The sequence below is a fragment of the Canis lupus genome, chromosome 17 (assembly GCF_003254725.2).
Source record: "Canis lupus dingo isolate Sandy chromosome 17, ASM325472v2, whole genome shotgun sequence".
Classification (NCBI taxonomy): Eukaryota; Metazoa; Chordata; class Mammalia; order Carnivora; family Canidae; genus Canis; species Canis lupus.
The window spans coordinates 18,528,959-18,540,928 of record NC_064259.1 but is presented as its reverse complement, the minus strand read 5'-3'; the positions used below and the strand labels follow the sequence as shown (position 1 = coordinate 18,540,928).

Below are 11,970 nucleotides of genomic sequence, written 5' to 3'. Positions count from 1 at the left end.
TAAGTTTTAGTGTTAGCTGATTAACACACAAGTCTGAGGTTTCCTGAAGTCAGTCTACCACTCCTGAATTGCTTCCCTCTGGACTTCTGCATGGAGATAAATAAAATTTTGTTTTGTAGGCCACTATTAGATTTTCTATCATAGCTAAATTTAATCCTAAAGTATATACTACCCAGTTTAAAGCAAATCATTCATTTTCTATGCCTCAATTCTTTTAAAAGAGGTATAATTGACATGTAACAGTATACTGGTTTCAAGGGTACAAAGTAATGATTCAATATTTGTATATACTACAAAACATGCCTCAATTCTTTAACCTACAAAATGAGGACCCTTTGTTTCCTTGATTGCAGCCTTATCAACAAAGGTTAATTAGATAATGCGTGTGCTGAACATTTAATTCCTTGGAAATTTAAATAAACTCAAGCAGGAGTTTCTTTGGATAATCTACTTTTACCTACTTCATTTAATATGCATTTTTTTAGGTCTGGAAGCACTTCCTTCCCATTATTTGTACTCGCTGCATGTACTACCACAATTTTAATTTTGAAAGAAAAGTAAAAAAAGAAACGCTGTGGGCAGCCGGGCAGCTCAGCGGTTTAGCGCCACCTTCAGTCCAGGGCATGATCCTGGAGTCCCAGGATTGAGTCCCACGTGGGACTCCCTGCCTGGAGCTTGCTTCTTCCTCTGCCTGTGACTTTGCCTCTCTCTCTTTCTCATGAATAAATAAAATCTTAAAGAAAAAGAAAAGAAACCCTGCATCTTTTCTCCCCCCATAACAAAAATGTAATAAAAGGCATTTGTCCTATTATTCTGGTTAAAGTGATGACATGTTTCTAATGTAATTTTTAAAAATAAATGTTAGGCTTCAAGAGATAAAACAGGATTACAATAACAAAGAAGCCTGCCTTTTAATTAATATAAAACACTGATTCACTTAAAAATATCTGAAAGGATGCACACCAAAATGTTATGAGGTTATATTTGAAAGGTGAAATAGGTGGTTTAAAGATCATTTCAAAAAAATAAAGATCATTTCAGCATTTTACAATTTTCTACAATGATATGAATTATGTGAAAAAATATTTAAAGCAAATGACAAAGAGCCAAGTATTAGTCCACTGAATAAGCCACTTCTATTTGAAGATTTAGTGTGATGAGCAATTTAATTAAATGGTTTGTACTCAGAGAAAGAACACAGAAGTAAACCCTACAAGGACCCTTCATGTTAGTTCAACTTAGGACACATGTAGTTTTTAAAAACCCACCTCTGAGTATTAAAAATATCATTTTAACATTTCTGAGGATTAAAGTAACACTGATTAAAAGTACCTGGCAAACAGAAGGCACCTAATAAATGTTGATTTTCAAACTGCCAATGACAAATCAAAATAACAAATGCACCCAGATAGAACTATTATATAAGAAACAACTGTAGATTATTTCACAGTTCCTTTTAATGAAATATTTCATTCTTAAGACAACAGTTCTTCAACCATTAGCAAAAGATTGCTTTTAAAAATAAGGCACTGAAACAGATGCATGATGCTATATTTCCAACACAACGAAAAGTAATGAAAAGTATTCTGAATGAGAAAAGTATATAAAATAAATAAGAACAGTTTTATAACCTGCATAATGCATAGTAATTTAACCATTAAATTAGAATCTATAAAACTAGAAATGTACTTCTTGTATCAGCCTTAACAATGATTTTTAAGAAACTGGCGAGTTTTGGAACTATGTAGATCAAATTGTATTCAACACCTGTATTTTCAAGTTTGTCTTCCCTTGCCTTGCCAAATTCAATTTATATTTTAAGTATGTTTTGCATAATCTACACATTTATTTAACAACTTTACAATTTTGAACTTTAAGGTAGAAAGCTGTATCGGATGATTCCGATTTTAGAAAGCCTTTGAGAATATTATTCACATTAATGAAAGTGTTCACAGTTACAAAGATGAAGGTTATTGCTGATGATGAGTCTTTCTCCATAGGAATTTCTCACTGGGGTGTATTCCACATGTACACACAAGAAAATCTCCAATGTATCTTCGGGATAAGTAATTATAAACTGGAAAATCCACAAAGGAGGTTTTTTTATAGGTACAAGAAAAATATTTCCAATGAGAAGCCCCTTTATAGAAATATATGGAGAATTACATAGACTAAAAATTATGCAAATTAAGTTACACAATGCTTCATGATAGGCCTTTATGAAACATTTTCTTACAGACTCTTGGAAAATACATTAACAATTATCTTATTTTTATATCTGAGTTTGTGGATTTTTACTGTTCCTTCATTTTAAGAATGCCATTATGTTTCATTAGAGAAGGCTCTACTACAGCTGTAAACATACTCAGTATTTTCTATTATATATCTGTTCACTTACGAAAGTAAATGACAAAAAGGTTCCTTTGCCCTCCTCGTCTTCCTGATAAGCCTCTACCATATGGAAGGCTGAGAGCTAGATGAGAAGGCAGTCTTTATATGGACCTCAAACAGAAGATGTATTTATAAACCAGGTCATCTGTTACGTGTATTTTTCCCTTATTATTCCTGAGCTTCTAATGAAAACCTCATTTAAATGTTGTAGCCTCATCTCAGCTGTCCTTAGAGAAGAGGAGGGATAGGTTTGTATCATGATTAGTTAAGAGTTAAAGGGGAACAGTCTAAGAACAAACTGTGGGAGATAAAGGATAAAACTGAAAGGTCCAGAAGTCCATTTCAGTGGAGAGTCCTCCACTGTCCATGGTGAAGCACACAGGCTTACTTTTTTAGGGTGGAAGCATAGTGAACCCTGAACAGTGGTTCTTCTACTACATACCTAAAACTCACTTGAGATTACAAATGCAGAGATCTGGGATTTATCCCAGATACAATCAATCAGAATATGTGTGTGGTAGATGCCTGAAATAGACATTCTGAAACGCTTTCCAAAGGATTCTTACACTAAGATTTGAGAATCCTTGTAAACCACTGTTTTGTAAGAATGGTTCTTTCAAGTAAAACTATTTTCATAACCAAACTAAGACATTATTATTTCCCACACTCCCAATTTTTCATGAATATACAGTAGCATTTACTAGAGGTTACATGATGTGTAATATCACAACAGATTGAATGTGGAAGCAGATATGAGACTCCATCTGTCTTCGTTAAGTCAGACGGTAAAGATAGTTGCAAAAACTGGAATACAATTTCCACTTTTCTTAATAATTTTTTAAGGAAATGCATTTTCATTAAAATGTGGTTTGCATTAACATGTGCTTACTATTTTTAATGAATAAGTATTTTATAACTTTTTATTTTCAGTATCATATATATAACCCATATAAATAAAAGGTCTTGAGACCAAGAAGTTGGAAAACTACTCTTTCCAGCAGATACCCACTGCCCTGTGAACATTACTGCTGATAGATATGGCTATTTAGTTCCTTATTTTGCTTTACATAAGATTCAATAGATAATTTGCAGGGAAAAGAAAAAACTTCTTAAACTTATTTCAGGCAAGGGAATTCAATCTGACAGTGAAATATTGAAGTTTAACCAGTTTGGGTTAAAAAACTAAAATGCAGAACATGTTTTCCTTGGTGGCATCAGGATGTAATAAATAATCCTTTAATGTATATCCAGGTTGACTCTGGTATTTGGAATAGAAAACCATACTTTATGTGATGCATTTAAAAAATATTAATTAGCAATGTGCCAACACAAGCATTAGATTCTAAGCAAGTGGTAGCAAATGAAAGGTTTACTTAAAATGTTAGCTAAAAACAAATACCTAATTTTCAAAATAAAATAAAATAAGGGATGAACTAGGGTTCCTGGATAAAAAAAAAAATTGTTTAAATTACACTTCTTGAAAATGTAGAAATGGGAGGAGATTAATATTGACATTATACTAAGCTGCACAATTTTATTCTTAAAATACATTTTAGGTATTATGCCAAATTAATATGAGTAAATCCTGCCATAAGTGAATAATAGAGAACACTGATATTCAGGCATAGCTGTGGTGAAAGCAGTTCCTTCTAGCCTTCTGACTGTATCTCAGATATAAAATAATTACATTGATGTTTTTAACCTGCCATGTATAATTTTCTTAATATATTGCTTTTAAAAAATCTGAGACAGCTAACATCTAAATAAATCACTGCTGGTTGGGAATATTTGAATGAATGATGCTGTGAATACACTGGCTAATTTATACCATGTTAAGATTCTATATATCTTATTGTTGAATTAACTGGTATTTGAAATAAGTGTAGCTTTCTTTCTGAGTAGCCTTTTGGAAAAAGTGCATTGAATAGAGTTTCCAGTCATAGTTCACTTTCCTAACTTGTACTGATTTAAAAATCTTCTCATCAGGAGGGAGTTAAACAGTGCTCGAACCCAAAGTCCAGCAAATCTGACATCCTTTCCCTCATTTTGGTTTGCATGTTCATTAACAACCATCATTCTCTGCAAACTTTCCACTTAGTGTATCAAAAATCAATGTTATGAAAGTTCTCTAAAAGGTTCAGCAGTTTTTTGGAGTCTCTGAATGATTACAGCATTCTGTAAATCTGCTTCTTCCAATGTGAGTGTTTCATCTAGCAATTTGAGGAAAGGAAGAGCTGTGGCCAGGGAAAAGGGAGGGCTTCTTTGAGATCCTTGGTATTTTTCGATGAAGTCTTTGATGTGGCTTATCCTGTAAAATAGCACAAACTATTATAATTTTTTGAAAACTTGAGTTAATATGACGGTAATAACTGGTTACATTTTTGTTTTTTAAAATTTAAATTTAATTAATTAACATATATTAGACTCAGTTCAGTAATTCATCAGTCTTATATAATGTTATGGTTACATTTTATTATTCTTTAAAGGATTTTTTTTTAAGATTTTATTTATTCATTTGACAGAGAGCAAGCACAAGCAGTGGGCGGGGCAGAGGAAGAGGGAGAAGCAGGCTCCCCACTGAACAGGGAGCCCAATGTGGGGACTAATCCCAGGATCCTGGGATCATGACCTCAGCTGAAGGCAGATGCTTAACTGACTGAGCCACCCAGGCACCCCCATGGTTACATTTTTTTTTTAAAGATTTTATTTATTTATTCATGAGAGACACACAGAGAGAGACAGAGACACAGGCAGAGGAAGAAGCAGGCTCCATGCAGGGAGCCCGATGTGGGACTCGATCCTGGGTCTCCAGGACCACGCCCTGGACCAAAGGCAGGCACGAAACCACTGAGCCATCCAGGGATCCCCCATGGTTACATTTTTAAAGAGTACTTATCTTTTAGAGATATATATTGAAATATTTACATAAGAAACTATACAAAGTCTAGATTTGCCTGAAAATAGTTCAGTGGAACTCAGTGAAGGATCACTGTAACTTCTCTTTTTGTGTGTATATATCTGAAAGTTCCTGTAACAGGAAGTTTATATGCCTATATCTGGCTCTGAATGGATCAGAAATGGTCACACTAGTAACCTATGTAGACCTGGCTCTATCTCTTAAGTATCAGGTCATGCTGTGTTTCAAAAACAATTAGGAAAATTCTTAACTTAGTGTGGGTAAAATTTCAGTTAGTATAATCAACACTATCATACAATAATTGAAATTTTGGAGGTAGCTCAGTTATGTTCACTTGAGTATATGTGTATGTATTTAGAGAATGCATACAGAGTTCATTACAACTAAGATGCTACTGATTTTTTTTTGATGCTACTGATTTTAAGACATTTTATATATTGCTAAAAAAATCTAGATTATGACAAATATGTTAACACTCAGAATTTTTATTTCATATTTATTGAAAGCAGAATTAATCTCATGTAAACATTTCTCAAATCAAGCATATACTTCTATTAGAATAAAATGGTTAAGCCATTCCTAATAGTTGAACACTGTTTAGACTCAAGTCCTTCGAATCACTTTTGATTCGGTCAATACGCGGTACATGTTTTTGCATATAATACCAGCCCTCTGTATTAATAGGTGTGTTGGTGATAAAGAATTTCTTTAAAAAAAGACTACTGTCTCTGAGATGTTTTATGTTCAGCTGACACTTGTTCTGCATGCTTTGAGGCAGATGCTAAGTCAAAAACAATTGTGTGGGGATCCCTGGGTGTTCAGTGGTTTGGCACCTGCCTTCAGCCCAGAGTGTGATCCTGGAGTCCCAGGATTGAGTCCTGCATCGGGCTCCCTGCATGGAGCCTGCTTCTCCCTCTGCCTGTGTCTCTGCCTCTCTCTGTGTCTCTCTCATGAATAAACAAATAAAATCTTAAAAAAAATAAACAATTGTGTAAAGAATGCCATGCAGCCAACCATGGATTTTAGGAGAAACCTCCATTTCAGAAATGCTAAAATGTGAAAAGATGTGCAATTCAGAATTGAGATATGTCGTATCATGAAAGGCAGAACTCTCCCAATCAATTCACTAAAATTCATTAATTGCCACTACTCAGGTGGCTCAGGAGTTGAGCGTCTCCCTTCAGCTCAGGGCTTGATCAGGGGGAGTCCCAGGATCAAGTCCCACATTGGGCTCCCTGTGGGGAGCCTGCTTCTCCCTCTGCCTGTGTCTCTGCCTTCTCTCTGTGTTTCTCATGAATAAATAAATAAAATCTTAAAAAAAAAACTTTTAAAAAATAAAACTAAAAAACAAAGCATGAGCCACCTCCGCTGAGGACTGAGGCGAGATGAGATGATGACTATTTCCGGCTCAGGGAGGCTGCTCAGGACAGAGAGCCTGAGCCCGGTCACCCAGAGCTGCCACTGCCCTAGCAGCAACAGCAGTAAGAAGCTATGGCAGCGGAGACCAGAGAACTAGTGGCGCATGTATGGATGGTGGTGGGTTCCTGAGCCTGGACTCGCCCACCTATGTCCTACACAGGGAAGAGCAGAATGATGACCTCAACCCAGTGGTCCAGATCATTTATAGTGAAAAATTTAGATTTGTTTATTTTGGGGCTGTTATGCAGTGATGAAAGAAGTGAACGAGCTTTTCTTTATTTTTTAAAGATTTATTCATTTGAGAGAGTGAGAGTGAGACACAGAGAGAGCTCTCGTGCACACAAGAGCAGGGAGGGGGAGAGAGAGATAGGAAGAGAGAATCTCCAGCAGATTCCTTGCTGAGTGCAAAGCCCTATGCCAGACTCAAGATCATGATCCGAGTTGAAATCAAGAGGGACGCTTAACTGAGCCACAGACGCCCCAGAAGTGAAAGAGCCTTTAAATTAACCAGAGATGCTACTGAGTTAAATGCAGCCAATCACAGAGTATGGCATTCTCAGAAAGTTCTCTTAAAGTCACTCAAAATGACTGACATGAGAAAATGAACTACATCACTGCAATATTTGAAAAACAGCCCCAAAACTATGAAGTTATTCACCACAGTATTAGTGGAATGGCTAAAAGATCCATCTGAGAAGTTTGAGTTTATTGTGATAAGATCAGGATGCAAAGAATTGTCATAGCTGGCAACATCAACAATGGATTATTCAGGGATTTAAATTTTGGGATAGTGAGATGCAATATGTCGACCCATTTCTTTTTTTTTTTTTAAGATGTTATTTATTTATTCATGAGAGACAAAGAGAGAGAGAGGCAGAGACACAGGCAAAGGGAGAAGCAGGTCTCATGCAAGGAGCCCGATATGGGACTCGATCCTGGGTCCCCAGGATTACGCCCCGGACCGAAGACAGCGCTAAACCGCTGAGCCACCTGGGCTGCCCTGTCGACCCATTTCTTAAGGAGCATATAAGAAACACCTTTGTCTAGAACCAAAGACACTTCATAATCTCTAACACTACTGGCTATAATGATAATGCTATATTGGAGAGAGAAGTCCAGTACACTCTGGAAATAATCAAACTAGTGCATGAAAGTGCATGCAACTATTTGAAAGGGATTTTACAGGACAGTGGTCTTTCCAAATATCCCAATCTGTTAAATCAGTTATCTGATTTACAACCAAGTCAGAGGTCACCCCCTAACTGCCTTTCTCATGGACATCTATGAAGACATGCTAGATCTTTAAAAAAAAAAAAGCTGGGGGGTGGGGGCAGCCCAGTGGCTCAGCGGTTTAGTGCCGCCTTCAGCCCAGGGCATGATCCTGGGAAAATGATAAAACAGTATGTCTTGGGCAGCCCGGGTGGCTCAGTGGTTTAGCGCTGCCTTCAGCCCAGGGCCTGATCCTGGAGACCCGGGATTGAGTCCCACGTCAGGCTCCCTGCATGGAGCCTGCTTCTCCCTCTGCGTGTGTCTTTCATGAATAAATAAATAAAATCTTAAAAAAAAAAAAAAAAAGACATGCTAGAAAACCAACGTGATAAGGAGGACATTCTCTCTCTCTCTCTTTTTTGGCTTCTATTATTATGATCATCACCTTTCTGATTCTAGCTAAGGTGGTTTGCCATTTAGAAATAATATAAGTGAAATACCCTGAAGAAAGTCTGATATATAGAAAACATTCAATAGGTGGTAACTAAAAACAAAACCCAAAAGCACAAAATAGGAACCAAAAAAGATTGTTAACCTAGATATAAAAACTACATTCAAAACTTTTTACAAAAAACACATTTAAACACATAATTTTACCTCTGTACAGACTTAACTACATAGCTTTAACAAATAAAAAGTAAATGTTAAAAGAAAGAAAGGAGAAATAGACAAATCCAATTATACCTGTAGATTTTAGCACAGCTTTACAGGTAACTGATAAAATAAGGCGGAAAATAAAGCAGTAAATTAATTTATTAAAAACTAATAGCAATTAAGAGAATGTGCAGTTGGCAAAAGGAAAGCTACATGGACCCACTCAGAATGCAGAGTCCAGAACAGATCATCTGCTTTACAAAAAGATGACATAGCAATTGGGTCAGGAAAGAAGTGTTTTCCACAAACAGTGCAATTAACAGGACTTGATCATGTGACTTGCTCTAGCCAATGGGATGTTAGTAGAGTGATAGTAAATGTGCTTGGTGGGACCAGCCTTGAGCCTCAGCCCGTTTGAGAACACAGACAAGTAGGGTGCTGATTCAAGGATGAGAGTCACAAGAAGTAGACCTAGACTCAGACCTGTAGCTTAAATTAGGGCTCCTTTAGATGACCTGCCAACATATGAATGAGCCCAGCTGAGATCAGCAAAGCCACATGAGCTGACACATAAGAAGTATTATTCCATGCCATGAGATTTTTCTGGATGTTTACTGAGCAATGCTGACTGATATATCCATATAAACAAATTTAAGCTTGGACATTACCAATAAAAATAGAATGTATAATTGATTTCATATAATAGATTATAGTATAGTAATGAAAATAAATGAGATACAGCTATACACATCAACATGGATGAGTTTCTTTTTGGATGAGTCTTAAAAAAAGTTGCAGTATAACATGATTCCATTCATGTCAAGTTTAAATAAAAAGCAAAACAGGCTTTCTGTTTCCTTACTGAACTTCATCCAAAAGCCATTAGTAGAGGAGAAAATGGGAGAAATGATAGGGAGCTAAGGGGGACCAGAACAGGGGATCAGTCTAAGCACAATTAAGAAGGTATCTGTACAGGAAAGCTGCCCGTCTGCATTGTGTCAGAGCCTGAGAAGCACAAGGAGGGCATCCCTGTAGAAGGATGTAAGGTGTGTCAGAAACCAAGTGGGTTGAGGAATATATCTAAATTGAGGTGTAGGAGAAGTGGCCTGGAGTGGGCTGTCTCAAGCAGAACAGAAAGAGCCTCTTACAGAGGAGAAGCCAACTGCAGCATGTGAGAACCAGAAAGGGGTGAAGAAACGTAAACAGGTATGGGGGAGAAAAGGGATCACAGAGTGTTAGAGCCAAAGAGGGTGAAGAGATCATTGGCATGATGTGTCAGAAATTCAGCAGAAAGAGAAGGGAAATGAAGTGGGAACTCAACCAGGATAGTTAAAGCCCAAGGAGAGTGATGGAGTCTTCATGTAGGGGAGGTGCCAACAGGGAAAAAAGAGACTGGTTATCCAGAGGAGAATTAATCAATCAATCAGTAAATCCATTAAGAATAAGTGAGGAGTGGGGATCCCCGGGTGGCGCAGCGGTTTGGCGCCTGCCTTTGGCCCAGGGCGTGATCCTGGAGACCCGGGATCGAATCCCACATCGGGCTCCCAGTGCATGGAGCCTGCTTCTCCCTCTGCCTGTGTCTCTGCCTCTCTCTCTCTGTTTGACTATCACAAATAAATAAAAATTAAAAAAAAAAAAAAGAATAAGTGAGGAGTGCCTGGGTGGCTCAGGTGGTTAAGTGTCTGACTTTTGGTTTTTGCTCAGGTCCTGATCTCAGGGTCCTGGGATCGAGAGACCCCCATCAGCTCCATGCTCAGTGGGGAGTCTAAGGATTTCTCTTCCTCTCCCTCTGCCCATCCCCCCTGTTCACCCCCACCCCCGCCAAAAAAATAAATGAATTTAAAAAATTAAAGCCAATTTTTGGTATACTGAGTTTGGAGGTATCTATGTGAACTCATGCTTTTCATTATGCAAAGACATAAAAAATAAAGATGTAAAAAATGGTTATGTATGTATATGGATATATGTGCATATACACCTATAGCTCTCTCCACTGAGAGGGCCTGGGAGTAGGAAAATCAAGCAGTGAGAATCCCTACTACCCAGATCCTGGCTTCTCAATACCATTGTCCAGTAAAAAGAATCAGGTTTCTCTGTCTGAGGAACTATTAATTCAAATGAGACATGACACCTAAATGTTATGTGTGATTCTGAAAGGCATTTGGGTAAAAAGAATGATATCAGATTAAATGGCAAACTTTGAATAGGCCCCAAAAATTAGCTGATAGAAGCATATCGATGTTATTCTCAGATGACTGAACTATGGTTAGAGGGATAATATCTGTTTGTAGGAAATACACACTAAGGTATTTTGAGTGATGGGTCATCAGACTGGCAACTTACTATTGAATGGCTAAGGGGAATTTTTTTTTTTAAGGGGAATATTCTTTATAGTGTTCTTAAAACTTTTGTATGTTCATGATTTTTTTTTTAAATATATATTTTTTTTAAATTTTTATTTATTTATGATAGTCACAGAGAGAGAGAGAGGCAGAGACACAGGCAGAGAGAGAAGCAGGCTCCATGCACCGGGAGCCTGACGTGGGACTCGATCCCGGGTCTCCAGGATCGCGCCCTGGGGCAAAGGCAGGCGCTAAACCGCTGCGCCACCCAGGGATCCCTGTGTTCATGATTTTTTAAAAATTTATTTTAGAGAGAGGGAGTGGGAGTGGGGGGAGGAACAGAGGGAGAGGAAAAAGAATTTCAAACAGACTCAGCATGGAGCCAACTCGAGCTTGATCTCATGACTCTGAAACTATACCCTGAGCAGAAACCAAAAGCCAGACACTTAACTGACTGAGCCACCCAGGAGCCCTATTTATGACTGCTTTACAATCTAAACGAGGGATGCCTGGGTGGCTCAGCAGTTCAGCGTCTGCCTTTGGCTCAGGGCGTGATCCTGGAGTTCTGGGATCAAGTCCCATATCGGGCTCCCTGCATGGAGCCTGCTTCTCCCTCTACCTGTGTCTCTGCCCCTCTCTGTGTCTCTCATGAACAAATAAATAAAATCTTAAAAATAAAAAAATCTAAACTAATTATTTGAAAATGAGCAAAGCAACTCAGTATTTTCTAATATACATATGTACTTAATAAAATAATAAATAAAAGAAAAATCATTAACACAACATTCAGAATACAGCACTTCTTGCACAAAAAGAAAGAGATGATCAAGTAAAGGCACATAAATATACTGGTATATATTCTGGGTTAGTGTATATATGTGTGTGTGTGTGTGTGTGTAGTAAAGGGGGGGCAGAAGAAGAGGGGGAGAGAGAATCTTTTTCTTTTTTTTTTTTTTTTTTATTTATTTATGATAGTCACAGAGAGAGAGAGGCAGAGACACAGGCAGAGGGAGAAGCAGGCCCCATGCACCGGGAGCC

General features: G+C 37.6%; 1 protein-coding gene across 5 annotated transcripts in view; it reads right to left on the bottom strand.

Moving 5' to 3' along the window:
* Positions 1-1,439: 1,439 nt before the first annotated feature.
* UBXN2A (UBX domain protein 2A) overlaps positions 1,440-11,970 on the bottom strand; it is a 44,657-nt gene continuing 34,126 nt past the window's right edge. For all 5 annotated transcript variants that reach the window (XM_025454546.3, XM_049095635.1, XM_049095634.1 and 2 more), the window contains one exon: positions 1,440-4,699. In XM_025454546.3, the coding sequence (XP_025310331.1) occupies positions 4,507-4,699 (193 nt within the window). In that variant the 3' untranslated portion in view covers positions 1,440-4,506. The remainder of the gene's footprint in view (positions 4,700-11,970) is intronic.